At 46.5% G+C, this 17,972-nt stretch overlaps 1 protein-coding gene across 1 annotated transcript; it reads left to right on the top strand.

The window, feature by feature from the left end:
* Positions 1-10,270: 10,270 nt before the first annotated feature.
* LOC112080923 (amyloid-beta A4 precursor protein-binding family A member 2-like) lies at positions 10,271-17,405 on the top strand (the record flags this gene model as incomplete). The annotated part of the gene is made up of 2 exons (XM_024146868.2): positions 10,271-10,352; positions 16,038-17,405. A coding segment is annotated over exon 2 (1,347 nt), but the record flags the coding sequence as incomplete, so codon positions are not given.
* Positions 17,406-17,972: the final 567 nt, after the last annotated feature.

The following is a 17,972-nucleotide window of genomic DNA, read 5'->3' as shown; positions in this document are numbered from 1 at the left end:
GGCGGAGGCACAATAGGACCCGCACGTGGGGACGGCTTGCTGCTCCGCACGAGGCTGCTGCCCACCGCGTAGTGACGTCAGTCCTATTGTAGCCTCCATTGTTGGTCCAACCACAGCTCAGCTGCTGGCTCGAACCTCCTCGCTACTAACCAATGGTTAAGCCCTGTCAGCAGAGGGAGGGAAAGACTCTGACAGACACATTCATAACCACACATGTAGATAGCGGGGAGATGCATCCTGATCACCTATTCTGCTTTCTACTGATGGACAAAATATTGACTAGGGAAGTCGAACAATAAAGAGAGAGACTTTTCACTACTATAGACTTTGATCATAATCAAAGCTTTGTTTTACCATATACGTTTTATGCTGAGGCTGGCTGTAAGGTGTACACGTGTATCGGAGACAGTTAGACTCGAACTAGCTAACGGTAAAAACAAAATCTCGAATTTGGACTCTCAGACCAAAGGACAGATTTCCACCAGTCTAATGTCCATGCTTGTGTTTCTTGGCCCAAGCAAGTCTCTTCTTATTATTGTGTCCTTTAGTAGTGGTTTTTTGCAGCAATTCGACCATGAAGGCCTGAATCACGCAGTCTCACTCTGAAAGTTGATGTTGAGATGTGTCTGTTACTTGAACTCTGTGAAGCATTTATTTGGGCTGCAATTTCTGAGGCTGGTAAACTCTAATGAACTTATCCTTTGCAGCAGAGGTAACTCTGGTCTTCCTTTCCTGTGGCGGTCAAAATGAGAGCCAGTTTCATCATAGCGCTTGATGGTTTTTGTGACTGCACAAAACTCTGACTGATCTTCATGTCTTAAAGTAATGATGGACTGTAGTTTCTCTTTGTTTATTTGAGCTGTTCTTGCCATAATATGGACTTGGCTTTTACCAAATAGGGCTATATTCTGTATACCCCCTACCTTGCCACAACACAACTGATTGGCTCAAATCGCATTTAGAGGAAAGAAATTTGCAAATTAACTTTTAACAAGGCACACCTGTTAATTGAAATGCATTCCAGTGACTAACTCATGAAGCTGGTTGAGAGAATGCCAAGGTGTGCAACGCGTCATCAAGGCAAAGGTGGCTACTTTGAAGAATCTCAAATATAAAGTTATATTTGAATTTATTTAACACTTTTTTGCTTCCTACACAATTCCATGTGTTATTTCATAGTTTTGATGTCTTCACTTATATTCTACAATGTAAAAAAAATTAAAATAATAAGAAAAACCCTGAATGAGTAGGTGTGTCCAAACTTTGACTGGTATGTTAACGGTGTCTTTAAATTCTACAATAAGTTATGTGGCGATGATTAGCTTATGATATAACGTATTTGTCATTTCATATGCTTGTAGGGTGTTTAAGCATATCGGGTGCTGAGCTGTGAGAGAAACTGACAACAGTGTTCTTAACAGACTCTTGACTACCTTATGTCTTCAATCACGTTTGAATCACTCTCCTTTTCAATGGTCAGTCCTTTCCACTCACTTCGTGTTTGTCAGGTCTAATAAATGAACCACAAAGAATGAGAATGAGATCTAGAGGAGTTGCATCTGTTGTGTTCACCTTTTAATAGTTTCAGCTATTTACTCCTATCAGTGTGCATCAGGAGAAGCTGTATGCAAGATAATAGTCACCTCACAAAAAATGACTACCTAATTAACGTTTGGAATCATTTACATTTCCATGCCTGTAGTATATTACTATCTGTGCCTGAAGAGCTACTAAATGACAGCAATCATAGTCCATCACTGTTAACGTTGTATGACATTAGGTCTGATGTGTTTACGGTTGAGACTGTAGCACACAATAAGGAACGATGGCACATTTCTAGATACTCTGAGGAAAGCGAAGGGTTCACCTTTTTAGAGCAGAGGACAGCTATTGCCAACACGCTCAACGAATTACGGCCGGTAAGGAAGCAGGTTCAATACCGCTCACTCTCACATAATGTGGATTACAGGACTCATCTCAGTCTCGAGCAGATATCCTCACGTATCATGATATACGGAGGATTCACTTTTGCACCTATTGCGTTTCACCATCCCACTATAATAGTAGTACCTCAAAAGAGAGAACAGTCTGTGAACTCAATAGAATTGATTTTATAGTTTATTTGGTATAACTCTAATCCATTTTTTTTGTTAAGTGTGCCACGAAAATTCACTTACTTTTCCTCTCAATTGTTAGTGCTGTCAGTTATTGATTAGAGCTATGTGGTGAGAGTTGAGCGCCATTAGGTGGTTTAGTATTATCGCCCCATTGCGTGGTGGAATTACTGTTTGAAAGGAACTCGAGGTCCATGATGTCTCTCTGCAGTGCTAGTCTTGACACTAGAGATTGGGGGTTAATTAGATGGTTCTCCACTCTGGGCTGGTTCATCGATTCGCGCCTACGCACCACAGTAGGAATCAGTTTCTATGAAAGTCTGCACAGGATATTTCCTACTAGGGGCACTGTACTTGAGCGTTAATAGCATGACATGAAAATCACACTCTGTCAAACAACAGACCCCCATCCGACCAGATGTTCTACCCCTTTGCACGTATCCACCCAGTATCCATATTATTGATCTCTCGATGTTTGTGATGTGTCAAAGTATATAGAGATATGTGGAGCAAATTATTGTAGGCATAGACGAGTAGCCACACCTTTAGGTGATAGATTAGTAATTCATACTATATAGTGGATCCACTTCCTATGTCTCACTAGGCAGAAAACGAAGAGGTCTACATCTGTGAAGGTTTTGTTTCAATTCTCTCATTTGCCTAAATGCGCACACTTAGCACTTGTGCTGGCTCTCAGTATCACAATTCGACCTTTATAGCGTGATTCATTTATCTGCTCGTGAGTTTATGGACTCGTTCTCAGATGTTATGTGTGGGTGAAGCTGTGTCCAGTTACCCATTATCTAGAGGCATGTAGGAACGTAAGAGGCAGCTAGAGTATTCTATACAGCTCTTAGCACTATCTACGGTGTGTCTAAAGGCTAAGTCTTAGGCGAGGGGGTACCAGTCTGCCACTAGGTGAGTGGGCAGATGATGATTTAGTAGCACGCAGGAGTACTATAAGATGATGGTATACCGTTGGTACCACTCTGTCTGACGCATGTAGAGAAGGGACACAGATCGTAAAGAACGACAAAGCCGAATGCCAGAGGATGATTGTTCAAATAACTTGCACCTGCGACCACTGCGACGAGGCGCTGTAGGGAGATAGAGTATGTTGCTAGAGCTATCGACCTGGCATAGAGGTGTTTTGTCCAAGCCTGTCTGTAACTATCACAGACGAGAGCGGGAGAGTCACAAGCATGGACGCAAGCACTTTGTTCTTCTGTGCCTGTCTGTCCACGGACGATGGTCGGAGAGAAGTGCAGGTAGGTGTCCATGGACAAGAGTGTGTTTTTTCTGTACCCTGTCTGTCCCAGGAGCGGGGGAAAACGGCCGTGGTGCGCAAGCCTACTGGAGAGCAGCGCGTTGGCTCCAAAGCAGAACTTTCTGGACTCAATGCGTTGCCAGAGAGGCTACTGTAGCCTACACTGTCTCTCTCTCTCTCTCTCTCTGTTTCTCTCTCTCTCTCTCTCCTCTCATTCTACATTTTCGTTCTGGGCGTCTCTGTTGGTTCCATGTCTCTCACTTCATCTTTGTCTCTCTCTACTATATCTCCTCAATCAATTCAATTCAATTCAATTCAAGGGGCTTTAATTGGCGAGCAAGGAGACAGAATAGCGTAATGTTGTTTCAGACATTGACATAAGCAGTGAGGGAGATAAATCTTGAGTCACATGATCCCAAATGTTCGAATATATACGAATTGAGAGACAGAATAGATCTAAGTTTCAGAGCACAATTAGTCGGACTTGTGGATCAGCAAAGTTTTACCGAAAAATACGGTATTTATAGAGAGACGAGACATGTTTAGCTGTAAAATCAGCTCGCATATCTGAGATTAGTGTATAAGTAGACATGGTTGTAGGAGCAAGCTCACCAAAATGGATACTAGCGCATATATGCGGACAACATATAGATTAAGACACACTAAATAAGCACTATACATTTATTGTATGGTTGTTAATTATAACAAATGGGTGTTTGTCTCTTCACCTGGTTTGCCCTTTTTGTGGGCAACAGGGTTACAATTCATCTCGACGATAGAGCTAGAGGCATAGGCAACACTGTGGAATTTCACCGAAGCATCACGAATATAGCGGACAGTATATTATTCCACACAAAATTGGCATATTAGTCTTAAAAAGCACACTCCAATAACTTGGTATGCGTGATCTGTGTAAGTAGAGGCGAAAATAATGTCTCCGTTCTGTGACATAACTGATACACAGGCTTACATCAACAACTGTTCTTGGACACTAGAGAGGCAATTTACGCGAAGTGCAGCTCAGTTTCCTACTCATTCATCATCAGTGGAAACGAAGGTCCGGTAAGACACTCATAGGGTCCTAGTCCTCTCTATAAGAGTAGGAGCCGAGTCGTTCTCCTAATCGCAGGACGCGACACCTTACTCATGCCAAAATCCAGCCTATAGTTGCTCTCTAATACTGGTGAGAGCAGTTCTCATGTACACATAGTCACGACAGAGACTTCTCATAGTATCTCACGTTCCTCTTGATGAGGCGTATCAGCTCACAACAGTGGTCCAAGTATTCACTGCCATGCTAGAATACATACTCTGACCACCATGTTGAGGGCCTCAAGAACACAGAGAGACGCACATTCTAACTGTCCTATATGCCTACCTGATAACTCTTCTTATGAGAGTATTAATCCCACTCTTTCCATATGTTGTCAAGTATTATCCCCTTTACCTATGATTAATCCTACCATGAATTTCTAGAGACCTTGGATCATAATTGATGCCTTTGCCCTGGGCTCCCTGGTGGGCGTGTGTTTTGTGTTTGTGAACAGACGCCCTAGGAACACAAATTCGCCAACTATAAGGGACTTCTTTCTCCAGGTTTCATTCCCCCCTCTCCCTGCCTAGCTTGAGACCCTGCCTCTTGTTATGGAAGGTTTGGGATGTCGAGCATTCCTTTTTAGGTCCGCGCTTGTGATCAGACAATTTAACTAACTTAAATAATGGAGAAGGTACATTAACAAATGATATATCGGATTTTGATAAGTTAGTGGGTATGCAGGGTGTGACTAACCCCGGCCTTTAAAGAGTTGCGTCGAACCTGTTCTGCGAGAGTGCAACCTAGCTCATCTACAGTTCTGAGGTGGGATTCGAGGGTCCTGGGTGGGCTGTTGTTCTTCCCACCGGAGAGACTGGTTCTTTCTCTGGGCACCTGAGAGGATTCGTTCTGGGCTCCCCACTCGCTGCAAGTCTCAATTTGGTGTTTGTTCCCATTATTGCTGAAATCTGGTTGGGAGCGGCCACCACCCCGTTCACGACCTAACTCCGCCTCACCATAGCTTACCAGGGCAATTGCGGCAAATGTACTATGACCTCGACTCTCAAGTATTTTTACGCCTCCACATTCAAAGACTCCTAATTGGTATGCCCACTGATGATTATAGGTGATGTTCGTCTCTTTTCTGAGTACGCTATAAGAAGTGCCGCTTAGCTCTCGCCGGACTAAGGGTTGGTCCTATCAGGATCTCGTCCGTACACTAATGCGTCTGTGGAACGAGCTACTCCCTGTGGATCGGTACATGCACTAGCTGTCGTCGAGGACTGTACCGAGAGCGGTGACAGTACTCGTATAAGGGTTCGTTACTAGTGTGGTCGCAGTACAAGCGGCAACGGTGTACTGAGATGTGAAATTTTAGGTGAGACGCACAACTTGGATGCAAGGACGCTAGCGCGCGGAGATCGTATGGAATCGGTTTCATAAGAGCGGACGACACTTTTTGCGTCTTACTGCAGAGACCTCTCCTTCGGACGATGGCACAGCTGGCCCCAGAGTGCTTGTCACCGAGGACGAGATACGTGGTGAGCTAGAAGATTAGGTGCTGTCAGCTTACGCGCGGACCTGTAGCGGACTTGCGTAGCTGGCTCGACACATGAGGAAGCTGCAGACCTCTCGAACTGAGGGAACTGCTAGAATACACTGGACATGCAGAGAACTCGCCAGCTTATGACGGAGACTGTAGTGGATGCGTGACGTCATGCTCCGGACTGAGGGACGCGCGGCGGGACAGGGCCCTGGCTTGACTGACGGAGATCTGGCTGCTCATGTTGCTGGGGCTGACGGATCTGCTGCTCGATAGGCTGGCTGCACGGATCTGGCTGCTCATGGCTGGCTGACAAGATGGTGGGGCTTCGACTGGCGTGCGGCTGAGACTGCTTCGGCTATTCTGGCTGCTCATGGCTGGCTGACGGTGATCTGGGCCCGCTGCACTGCGGAGCTTGTGTCTGATGAGACTGAGTAGTATTCGTTGATAGGAGGGTGGCGGGCTTCAATAGCGGGTCGGAGTATCCGGCATGTGGCTGTCTCTCACTCCGGCTCTAGGCGACCTCTGGGCTGGTTGAATGGCGAAGAATTCTGGGCTGGTTGGTGTTCTGGCTCTTCGCAGATATTTTTACACTGTATGCACGTCTCTTGTTCGTTTCGTGGCTCTAGAGTCAGGAGTACCTGTCTTGATAGATGCGTGGCCTGTCTGGTAGGTATCTCTCTGTACTGGTTGCGCCGCGCTAACTGCGCAGAGACCTCCTGTCTGACGATCGTGCTCTAATGCGCACTTCCTCATCTTGTATAGACGAAACGCTCTGCAAGAACCGGCTTCGAGTAACGCCAAATTGAGGTACCGCGGCGGACTCTAGAGGCTGGCTTTCTGGTGGGAAACTCCGGATGGACCTCAGATGGCGCTAGAATAGACAGTAGCAGGATGGGCTCAGATGGCGCTGGGACTTTTGACGGACTGGCTCAGTTATGTGGCGTCTTGTTAGATCTGGGAGTGGCTCTGATGTGGCTGTCTCAATTAGGGGGGTGTAGATCGAGATGGGCTAGAATTGAGCGCACTCGAGGTGGGTCTTGAGGTATCGGATTTATAAGCTCAGACTCGGGCTTTGAGCATACGGGCAGTTCAGTTGGGCTAATATCGCTGTGCAAGAGACGCAGACTCTTGCGCCCGCACTGATTGTGCGCACTGATAGGACCTATGTGTGCGTGCTTAGCAGTACATTGTATTTCATTGAGGAAATGACGAGTCTGCTGTTTTAGGATACTGGTGGTACGCCATAATGCAGAGTATTTTCCCAAGGTTAATGTTGACGCATATCGGGCTGGGGGTAAAGCATCTCGATGGTGCTATAAAGTGGGGGGGAGAAGGACAATGGGCAATAATCTTGGACCGGGGAGGTCGCCTATCACTTCTAGGTTCCTAGTTGCGTGGTGCCGGAACTGGTTGTACCGGATTGGGGGACGAGTGGCCAGGACACGCATCTCAGGGCTAGTGCGGGGAGCTCCATGTAGGTACAGGTATGTCCACACAGAGGAACTATTGCGGTGGGACGAGATGCCAGGAAGGACCGCTTAAGGTTGTAGCGCTGGATGTTTTTGAAGACACTGGTGGTAAAGGGCGATGAACTACGCACTTCATAAAATGTGATTAAGCGTGGCCGATGAGGTATGGAAGGGTGGAACTTGGTGATGTAACTTTTAGAGGGTAGGTGCATTGCAGTCGGTGGAGAGGTAGGCTGAGCCGGAAATACATGCACAACCCAGTGCACTTCCGCGTACTAGCGCTCACGCGCTTCCCGAGTTGCCTTTGAGGGCACGCTGCCGCAAGTTACTTTTATTAACCTTTGTTGGCTCTCTCTCGCTATGCTCCCGTACGAGCCATAGGATCTGCATAAGTCGGAGGGGAGAGTGGAATAACGCCGACGGCTACCGCCCGATATGTGGTAAAGGGTGATCAGATTCCGTACTTACACCGGGGGAGAGCCCTGATGCGTAAGAGCTGGTGCCGCTCACTGTAGCGCCCGAGTCTGAAGCCGAGGAGAGACCGGTAGCTCTGAGCTAGGTGGGTACGAGAAAGGCGAGGGCTGGATCAGCACGGCTTCCATGACATAAAGAGAGGACTCAGACTCAGGTGGCCTATGCCGGCCGATCAAACAGATGTTGGGAAGGCTGTGAAATAGAGCCTGAAGGACTGAACCGGGCTATGCACGCGTTACCACGTAAGAGAACAGCAACCCTGAAGCAGGGAGGAGTAGCGCTTGAGCTAACTGAGGAAGAGAAGCACTGCAGCTGCGGTAAACGCCCAGCGGTGTCTCGACCGCTACTCTCGCCTCCAAAGTCCACGGTAAGTACAGGGAGTAGGCGCAGGTTTCCCTACCTGACTTCGCCACACTCCCTTTAAGGCCCCCCCGAAAGGGAAATTTTTGGGTGTATACTCATCACGGGCTTCCAGCCTTGTCTCCGTGCTGCCTCCTCATACTCGGCCTCCTCTCGGCTTTAGCTGCCTCCAGCTCTTCACGAGGAAGGCGATATTCTCCCCGGTTGTCTTCCCACAGCCCCTTAACCATCCAGTATCTCCTCCCATGTCCAAGAATCTGTGTAAGGTGGGTCTGTTGCCGTTTACATGCTTTACATGCCGCTTGGTCCTGTATTGGTGGGTAATTGTCTATGTTATACGTTTGTAGCCTGTATGTGCACTACGTTCATAGCTTCACGGTCGGTCGTTTGTTTGTTTTGTTAGTTTTGTAATAGTGTTTTGTGTCGTGTTCATCTTCGTGGTGTTAATAAAAGAAGATGGCGTATTTTCCAAATGCTGCGTTTTGGTCCGTCAATCCTCCACACGATCGTGACAATGTGAGCAAGATGCAGTGCCAGTTGAAAGGACAGAGAGCTGCAACGTTCAACGCATTGCAGCGATGGGAGCTGAAAGGACAGAGACAACACACTGCAGCTTGTTTGGAAAGGAAGTGATTAAAGCCATCCTATTGGGGTATACAAAGGAGGCGTTTTATATATCGAATCAAAAAAGCGCTAAAGTGCAATTACTAACGTGATTAGGGCCAATTAGTTGGGATCCATTTCACTGTTGTTGCCTGCAATACGAAATAAGGGCTGCCAATGTCACTGTCTCTCTGTTAACACCAGTTTTGTTTTAATTTTGTCGGCGCTGTACTTCCAGCAGACTATAGGCTCATTTACATATATCCTGTAGAATATAAACATAATTTTGTTTCCTTGTTGTCAAGTTAAGTGTTAGAATGGTTGGGCTGCTGTGAAGGAAACGGATAAACCTCCTTCACAGGTAGATCCAGTAAGTCATATTAAGAAAAGCATGGGCATGGACAGTAGCTGTGTTACACAAAGATACTGCATACGGTCGAATATCACGAGGGAACAGCCATAGAGAAGCCACTTTGATATTCCTCTCTTGACATACATATTAGAATGTCCTAATTATAGGAAGCACAAGGGGGGAAACTTCTCCATTGTACGGTCGTGCTGTTTTTATGCGCTTTCCAGTCATTTCCTCACTGTGACGCTCATTGTCACTATTCTAATTAAGGCTGCTTGTTTAAAAAGGACCAACATTGATTTGTACCAGGGTTTAGTCGTCAGGCCTGTCACATGTTTTACTGCAATCAGATGAGGGGGACTTGGGACTTGGACACAATAGGCATGTGGACCTGGCTGGTGTCTGGATTCACATCGACACGGTTATGTGTCGTTCAGGGGATGACATCTCTGTGAGAGGAGTAGTCTATGGGGAAAAAGGTTGAACGGTATGTAGATCGTTCTGCGTTATATTTCATTTTGAATTAGGGGTATACCAGAGGACAGAATACAAATTGCCCTGAACAGGTAGGACGGATTTCTAATGTATTTGTTGTGATAGGCCGTCATTCACATGGTAATGTATTCAAATTCAATAAAAGCTGTCAAACGTCTGTAATTCATACGGCTCAGCCCAAACAAAGCAGAATTTGGGAAAGCTATTTGGGGACTGGGAGGATTGAAGGATTCACACCTCAGAAATTCTATTGAGAGGTAGGTAGACACACAGACACTCTGCACATACAAAATAGATCCAGGTAGACAGAATACATTGAAGGAGAGGAAAAACATACACACTCTTGGTAGAAACACTCAGTCAACAGATTTATCCAGGGGTCCTGTGGTGGATTTATTCAGAAGCAAACAAAGAGGAGGTGAAAGGTCATTGGTACCCATAGGAGGCAGTTACTCTTAGCTACCAATAATTGCCCATTGGGAGTGGCTGGGCTGGCTGCAAGAGGATGCTGGAAAGAATAGGGGGGGCAGGGAGGAGGAGAGCAGCTGGTGGGGGACGGGGTAAGGCAGGGCTATACGCCTGTATCACTACACACCTGGCCCTCTTCAACACTACTACTGCTCAGGACCAGAGACAGAGGTAGGACATATTTACTATTATTATTATTAAATTGAACCTTTATTTAACTACGCCACTCGGGAGCCTAAAGTTAAATATAGTTCCTCCATGCCTTATTATTATTGCTCTTTATGAGTCTCTGCCAGTCAGATATATACAGAATGTGTCGTTATCACATCTCTTATTGTACCCACTATAACGATAGAACGCTGGGTTGAATGGGGAATCATGTGTTCCCCATGTGTTTGAACTTGCTCTCCCCATAGACTTTCCAGTGAACTGCCTCTTTGTCTAGCAACAGCATCAGCAGTATTACTCCGAGTCAGTCACCTGAATGAATGGCCATAATGTGGGTTGTGACTGTGAATGTGTGCTTCTGGAGCTATACCTTGTCCACCCCCCAGACACAGCCTCCTGACAAACAGGGAGATGGGGAGAGGGCTGGAGTGGGGGTAATTAGCCGTTGCAATCACCTGTGATGGAAAGCGTAATTATAGGCAGTGAGAGGGAGAAGAGGGGAAAGGAACAACAAAAGCCCCTCAGAGAGCAGCCAGTTGTTAGTGGCAACTGGTGGAGATGAGACAGGTGGAAGGAACATAGAGGAGAGGAGGAGAGAAAGTGGGACACCAGGTCACCCTCTCTTTAAATCGCAGTATTGTATTACTCATCTAATGTTTTGTGCCAGCACGCGTCTTCACAGCCTTGTGTGCGTGTGTGTGTGTGTCTGTGTGTGTGTGTGTGTGCGTCCTCTATTAATGGCTTCTCACGTGATTTATACCATCCCTTCGCTGTTTGATAGCTTTTTAATGAGATTGTTGAATTTGTTTAGTGCCCTACGTGCAGGAGCACCAGAAATACCCCAACATAATCTCTCCCCACTCGCCTCGTGGCCGCACCCTAACAATGATTCGAGCTATCTGAATTAGGAGAATGATCCCAATCTCCCAGGCGAGCCATTCTCCACCCTGCGGTGTGCAGATCAATACCAGTCCAGATACTCTGGGAGACTGAACATCTCGCCAGTCTCTCCCGATCTASGAGTGAATATTCACAGGCCTCTGTGTAGAGATGACCTCCATTTGAGTATTGATTGTATGACTGTCAAAGTCCAATTAGCTTAAGGTAAAGGCAGGCTCCCTCTTTGTTTCATTCTCTTGCCTCAGGCGTTTGTCCGCAGGCCAAACACAACTCAATGCAAAGCGCTGTATTGAGCAGAGTTCTGTATTGTGTCAAGCCTAATGCAGTAGTGCTAAGTAAGCACTTAATTGTGGGTGTGGGTAAGCTACTCGAGAACCTGTCTGCCTCAATAGCAGTAATTGATCAGGTCTTTCAGTGGTGAAGAGATCCTGTGTCCATTCGCAGGTTGAGAGAAAGAGAGAGAGGCATTTGTGTTCAGCAGGGGAATCAATGTGCATCAGCCATTTGTAAAGGCATTGATGCTATGTTAGGAGGAGTTAGACCTAACTTAGAGGTATGCACAGCCTGTTTGTTTTGTCAGACTAGTTCTCCTGATCTTTACCACAGTGAGGTGCCCATGATGGTTGTTTGGAGCTGTGTTCCCATAGTGAGATCAATGCTTCTACAATGCTAGCTGTAATATGCTGGGGACTCCTGGAGCTAGATTTGCCTTGATGACAGCTTTGCACACTCTTGGCATTCTCTCAACCAGCTTCACGAGGAATGGTTTTCCAACATTCTTGAAGGAGATCCCACATATGCTGAGCACTTGTTGGCCTCTTTTCCTTCAATCTGCGGTACAACTCATCCCAAACCATCTCATTTGGGTTGAAGTTGGGTGATCGTAGAGGGCAGGTCATCTGATGCAGCACTCCGTCACTCTCCTTCTTGGTCAAATAGCCCTTACACAGCCGGTAGGTGTGTTTTGGGTCATTTGGGTCATTGAAAAACAAATGCTAGTCCCACTAAGCGCAAACCAGATGGTGTATCGCTGCAGAATGCTGTGGTCGCCATGCTGGTTAAGTGTGCCTTGAATTCTAATAAATAACAGACAGTGTCACCAGCAAAGCACCCCCACACCATCACACCTCCTCTTCTATGCTTCACAGAGGGAACCACACATGCAGAGATCATCTGTTCACATACTCTCTCTCACTGCCCATAATTAATCATCCGTTCACCTACTCTCCAACTGTCTCACAAAGACAAAACGGTTGGAACCAAAAATCTCAAAGTTGGACTCATCAGACCAAAGGAAARATTTCCACCTGTCTAATGTCCATTGCTTCTGTTTCTTGGCCCAAGCAAGTCTCTTCTTATTATTGGTGTCCTTTAGTAGTGTTTTCTTTGCAGCAATTCGACCATGAAGGCCTGAACAGTTGATGTTGAGATGTGTCTGTTACTTGAACTCTGTGAAGCATTTATTTGGGCTGCAATCTGAGGTGCAGTTAACTTTATTGAACTTATCCTCTGCAGCAGAGGTAACTCTGGATCTTCCTTTCCTGTGGCGGTCCTCATGCGGGCCAGTTTCATCATATCGCTTGCTGGTTTTTGCGACTGCACTTGAAGTAACTGTAAATGTTCTTGAAATGTTCCGTATTGACTGACCTTCATGTCTTAAAGTAATGATGGACTGTTGTTTCTCTTTGCTTATTTGAGCTGTTCTTGCCATAATATGGACTTAGCCCTATTCGGTAAAATACCATCTCTTTATACCACCCCTACCTTGTCACGTCACAACACAATGGCTCAAACGCATTAAGAAGGAAAGAAATTCCACAAATTAACTTTTAAGGCACACCTGTTAATTGAAATGCATTCCAGGTGACTACCTCATGAAGCTGGTTGAGAGAATCCCAAGCGTGTGCAAAGCTGTCATCAAGGCAAAGGGTGTCTACTTTGAAGAATCTCAAATATAAAATATATTTCGAATTTTTTAACACTTTTTTGGTTACAACATGATTCCATGTGTTATTTCATAGTTTTGATGTCTTCACTTATATTCTACAATTGTCTTAAAAATTAAGAAAAACCCTTGAATGAGTAGGTGTGTCCACACTGTATATATATATACACAATGGGGAGAACAAGTATTGGATACACTGCCGATTTTGCAGGTTTTCCTACTTACAAAGCATGTAGAGGTCTGTAATTTTTTATCATAGGTACACTTCAACTGTGAGAGACGGAATCTAAAACAAAAATTTTGAAAATCACATTGCATGATTTTTAAGTAATTAATTTGCATTTTATTGCATGACATAAGTATTTGATACATCAGAAAAGCAGAACTTAATATTTGGTACAGAAACCTTTGTTTGCAATTACAGAGGATTTGTTTTAATGTCAATGTAGTTCTTTGACCAGGTTGCACACACTGCAGCAGGGATTTTGGCCCACTCCTCCATACAGACCTTCTCCAGATCCTTCAGGTTCGGGGCTGTCGCTGGGCAATACGGACTTTCAGCTCCCTCAAAGATTTTCTATTGGTTCAGGTCTGGAGCTGGCTAGGCCACTCCAGGACCTTGAGATGCTTCTTACGGAGACCACTCCTTAGTTGGCCTGGCTGTGTGTTTTCGGGTCGTTGTCATGCTGGAAGACCAGCCACGACCCATCTTCATTGCTCTTACTGAGGAAGGGGGTTGTTGGCCAAGATCCCGCGATACATGGCCCCATCCATCTCCACTCAATACGGTACAGTCGTCCTGTCCCCTTTGCAGAAAGCATCCCCAAAGAATGATGTTTCCACCTCCATGCTTCATGGTTGGGATGGTGTTCTTGGGTTGTACTCATCCTTCTTCTCCTCCAAACACGGCGAGTGGAGTTTAGACCAAAATGCTCTATTTTTGTCTCATCAGCCACATACCTTCTCCCATTCCCCTCTGGATCATCCAGATGGTCATTGGCAAAATTCAGACGGGCCTGGACATGCGCTGGCTTGAGCAGGGGGACCTTGCGTGCGTGCAGGATTTTAATCCAGGACGCGTAGTGTGTTACTATGGTTTTCTTTGAGACTGTGGTCCCAGCTCTCTTCAGTCATTGACCAGGTCCTGCCGTGTAGTTCTGGGCTGATCTCTCACCTTCCTCTGATTTATTGATGCCCCACGAGGTGAGATCTTGCATGGAGCCCCAGACCGAGGATGAATGACCGTCATCTTGAACTTCTTCCATTTTCTAATAATGCGCCAACAGTTGTTGCCTTCTCACCAAGCTGCTTGCCTATTGTCCTGTAGCCCATCCCAGCCTTGTGCAGGTCTACCATTTATCCCTGATGTCCTTACACAGCTCTCTGGTCTTGGCCATTGTGGAGAGGTTGGAGTCTGTTTGATTGAGTGTGTGGACAGGTGTCTTTTATACAGGTAACGAGTTCAAACAGGTGCAGCTTAATACAGGTAATGAGTGGAGAACAGGAGGGCTTCTTAAAGAAAAACTAACAGGTCTGTGAGAGCCGGAATTCTTACTGGTTGGTAGGTGATCAAATACTTATGTCATACAAATTCTACATGCTTTGTAAGTAGGAAAACCTGCAAAATCGGCAGTGTATCAAATACTTGTTCTCCCCACTGTATATATATAAAATAACCCTACCACCCCTCCCCTAATTGGAGTAAACTAATGGACAACAACACTTAGGTTTCTACTTCCAGCTTATAAATACTATATCCATTTTACGGACACAGTATATATTACAATAGTTATCTTTGGTTTGTTTTTAGTCCCATCCTTCAGCTGCCCTCAACCCCTGCCATCTGTCTCTGAACACCATCCAGTTTCTATTTGCAATATATTTTCAACTGTGCTGCGATGTTTCACAAAAGTTCTGAACCTTTCTATTCTCATCGTGTCTACAGATTGTAAATTAAAGATAAACATTTTTGCTAAGAGTATTATTATATTATTGATCGATTGACTATGACTTTTCAAATCACCCAGCAGTGCTATTCGCAGAGTTAGCTCCAGGTAAATGTTGCAATTCTTCAGCTATTCCTGAACCTGCGACCAAAAACAAGCTACAAAGGGACAGTACCAAAACAAATCATCTAATGATTCTGTCTCTTCGCAGAAAAATCTGCAGAGCTGGGATGGTTGTATCCCCCATTTATATAACATTATATTGATTGCAAGAATTTTGTATAATAATTTTAATTGAAAAACTCTAAGTTTTGAATCCGGCGTGGTTTTGTGTATCAGTTCTTAAACCATGTGCCAACTATTTTGCAATCTATATAGCGCAGCGGTCAATTTTTGGTCCTTAAATTAAACTGGTATACTTTTTTATTTATCACAATTTTCTTTAACCAATTTTGGTCTTTAACACCGACAGACAAATTCCTTACGTTCTCCCCCTTCCACTTGCCTCTTCCATTTTTGAGGTAATGATGCAATTAGTTGGTTGTAATTTTGCGTAGAGCGGTGGGTAAAAGCCTTTATTGGTTCCCTCACTTCCCTCACTATGTCTTGTTTTGAATGTGATGATGAAAAGTTAAACATCCACCGGGCCTTTCCTTCCTAGCTGTCAGTCATAGTGCATCTCTAATTGGCCCTAACAGGGTTTCACAGTAGGAAAACAAAGTGGTTAACTCTCTCACTCTGTCTAAAAGACTCACTCACTGGGGGGGTGCGTAACACTTCCAACACGTTTCATCTTTGTAGCTTCCTGCACTGTGTTTCATTGAAATGTTGTTTGTGATGATTGTACTGTGGCAGTATAGCTCTAATGGTGTGGTTCTGTCTTTCTGCGTTCTGTAGGACTGAGGACAGTTGAGATGCATGGCCTGTAAGCAGCCAGCGCCAGTGATGGCTCATAGGAAGAGGCCAGGGACCAGCGGCTCCAGCTGCAGCATGGTGGTGCCCCCCGTCCAGCCCCACTGCCCCGTCGCCTACCCCCCAGAGCAGCACGACCAGGAGCATGAGGAGGGGCCGGGAGAGGAGGAGGAGGAGGAGGAGGTTCACTACTGCCGCCAGCAGGGCCTGGAGCCAGAGCTGACGGACAGCCGGCCAGCCACACCTACTATACCTGTGCCGGAACACGAGCATGAACACAGCCTTGACCACGATCACCCAGACTGCCACGACCATGATGACCACAGTCACAGCGACGACCATGCAGAGTGCCATGGCCACGAGCATGCAGACTGTCACGGTCACGATCACGGTCACAGTCACGACGACGTAGACTGCCATAACCACGGCCACGTCCACAGTCACATCAATGACCACGACCATGCAGGCTGTCACGGCCACCGTCATGATCACGCTGACAGCCTGGACGGAGACTCCAGCTCTGACTATGTGAACAACACCTCAGAGGAGGAGGACTATGATGAAGGTCTGCCGGAGGAGGACGAGGGCGTCACCTACTACATCCGCTACTGCCCTGAGGATGACAGCTACCTGGAGGGCAGCATGGACTGCAACGAGGCCGAGGCTGACTACACCGCCAGCACCGTGCAGCACGTCCGGGCTGAGCCCCCGGGCGACACAGACGAGTGCCAGGAGGCGGTGGAGGAGTGGGCGGAGGGAGAAGGAGGGGTGGAGGTGGGGGAGGTGCGCTGTGAGGTGGTGGAGCAGGATCCAGATGAACAGATCTACAATGTCCTGGACCACCACCCCCACCCCGCCGCCGTCCTGCACGAGTCCCCCCCACCCACAGAGGAGGAAGAAGAGGAGGAGGAGGAGAGAGCTGGGGTTGCCTACACTGGGGACTACTATGGCCCAGAGGAGGACAATGGGAACTCCGTGGTTCACATACCGCGGTCTCCATACCGTGGCCGTAAGGTGATAGTGGAGGGGGAGACGGGGGAGGAGGCGGAGGAGGACATTGACCAGATAGTGGCAGAGATCAAGATGAGTATGAGCATGGGTAGTCTGAGCAGCGGTGGCACTGACCAGAGCCCTGATGAGCTGGTGCAAGACAGTGTACCCAGTGATTACCACCCTCCTGAGGCCCACGCCAAGCCTGAGCCTGCMCCMTACACCCCARCCCCACACCGCCACGACAGCAGACCCAAGTCCCTCAACCTCCCTTCCACACGGCACAACAACCCTGAGCTCCAGAGGGGCTTCAAGGTTCGCTCCCGCACCCCGGAGGAGCGACAGCAGTGGGCTCAAGAACAGGTGAGAGGGAGAGGCCATTTTGATGGCTATTTTCTATACACACTCATTGAATCTCCTCTATTGAAATGATGTGAATGACAAGTCAGACGTACAGTTAAGGTGATGTGTTGAGAAGGTTTTCAGAGTATACATCCGTTTAATCTCTCTTCCAAATTTTCCAGGGAGATGAAGGGCACAGTGATCAAAGTCATTTTCAGACTACATTTTTCCAATCCAAAATGTCTAATGCCTCTAACACTAATCTCCCGGATAAACATGACTTGGGTTTTTAATCGTCTAGATATTGGGGCATTTACAAAAGTATCAATTTTAGAAGGACTATAACCGACCCTTAAACCATGGTCCTCCTTCTTTACATTTTACCCGAGTGGAGGGAGAGATCTGTATAGAGTAACGTTATACATTCAAGGTCAAATCGGGGCTGCTTATATTTGTCCTGTTTCACACGTGCACAAGTGTGTAACCTGTACAGTGTGTGGTGAAATGGAAATAGATTATTTTTTGCATATCCCTCTCCCCCTGAGACACCCTCGGAGAGTGAGGTCACAACATGTGTTTAATACAGTT

Source organism: Salvelinus sp. IW2-2015, unplaced genomic scaffold (genome assembly GCF_002910315.2).
Source record: "Salvelinus sp. IW2-2015 unplaced genomic scaffold, ASM291031v2 Un_scaffold16588, whole genome shotgun sequence".
Taxonomy (NCBI): Eukaryota; Metazoa; Chordata; class Actinopteri; order Salmoniformes; family Salmonidae; genus Salvelinus; species Salvelinus sp. IW2-2015.
This window is presented reverse-complemented; position numbering and strand designations above follow the sequence as displayed.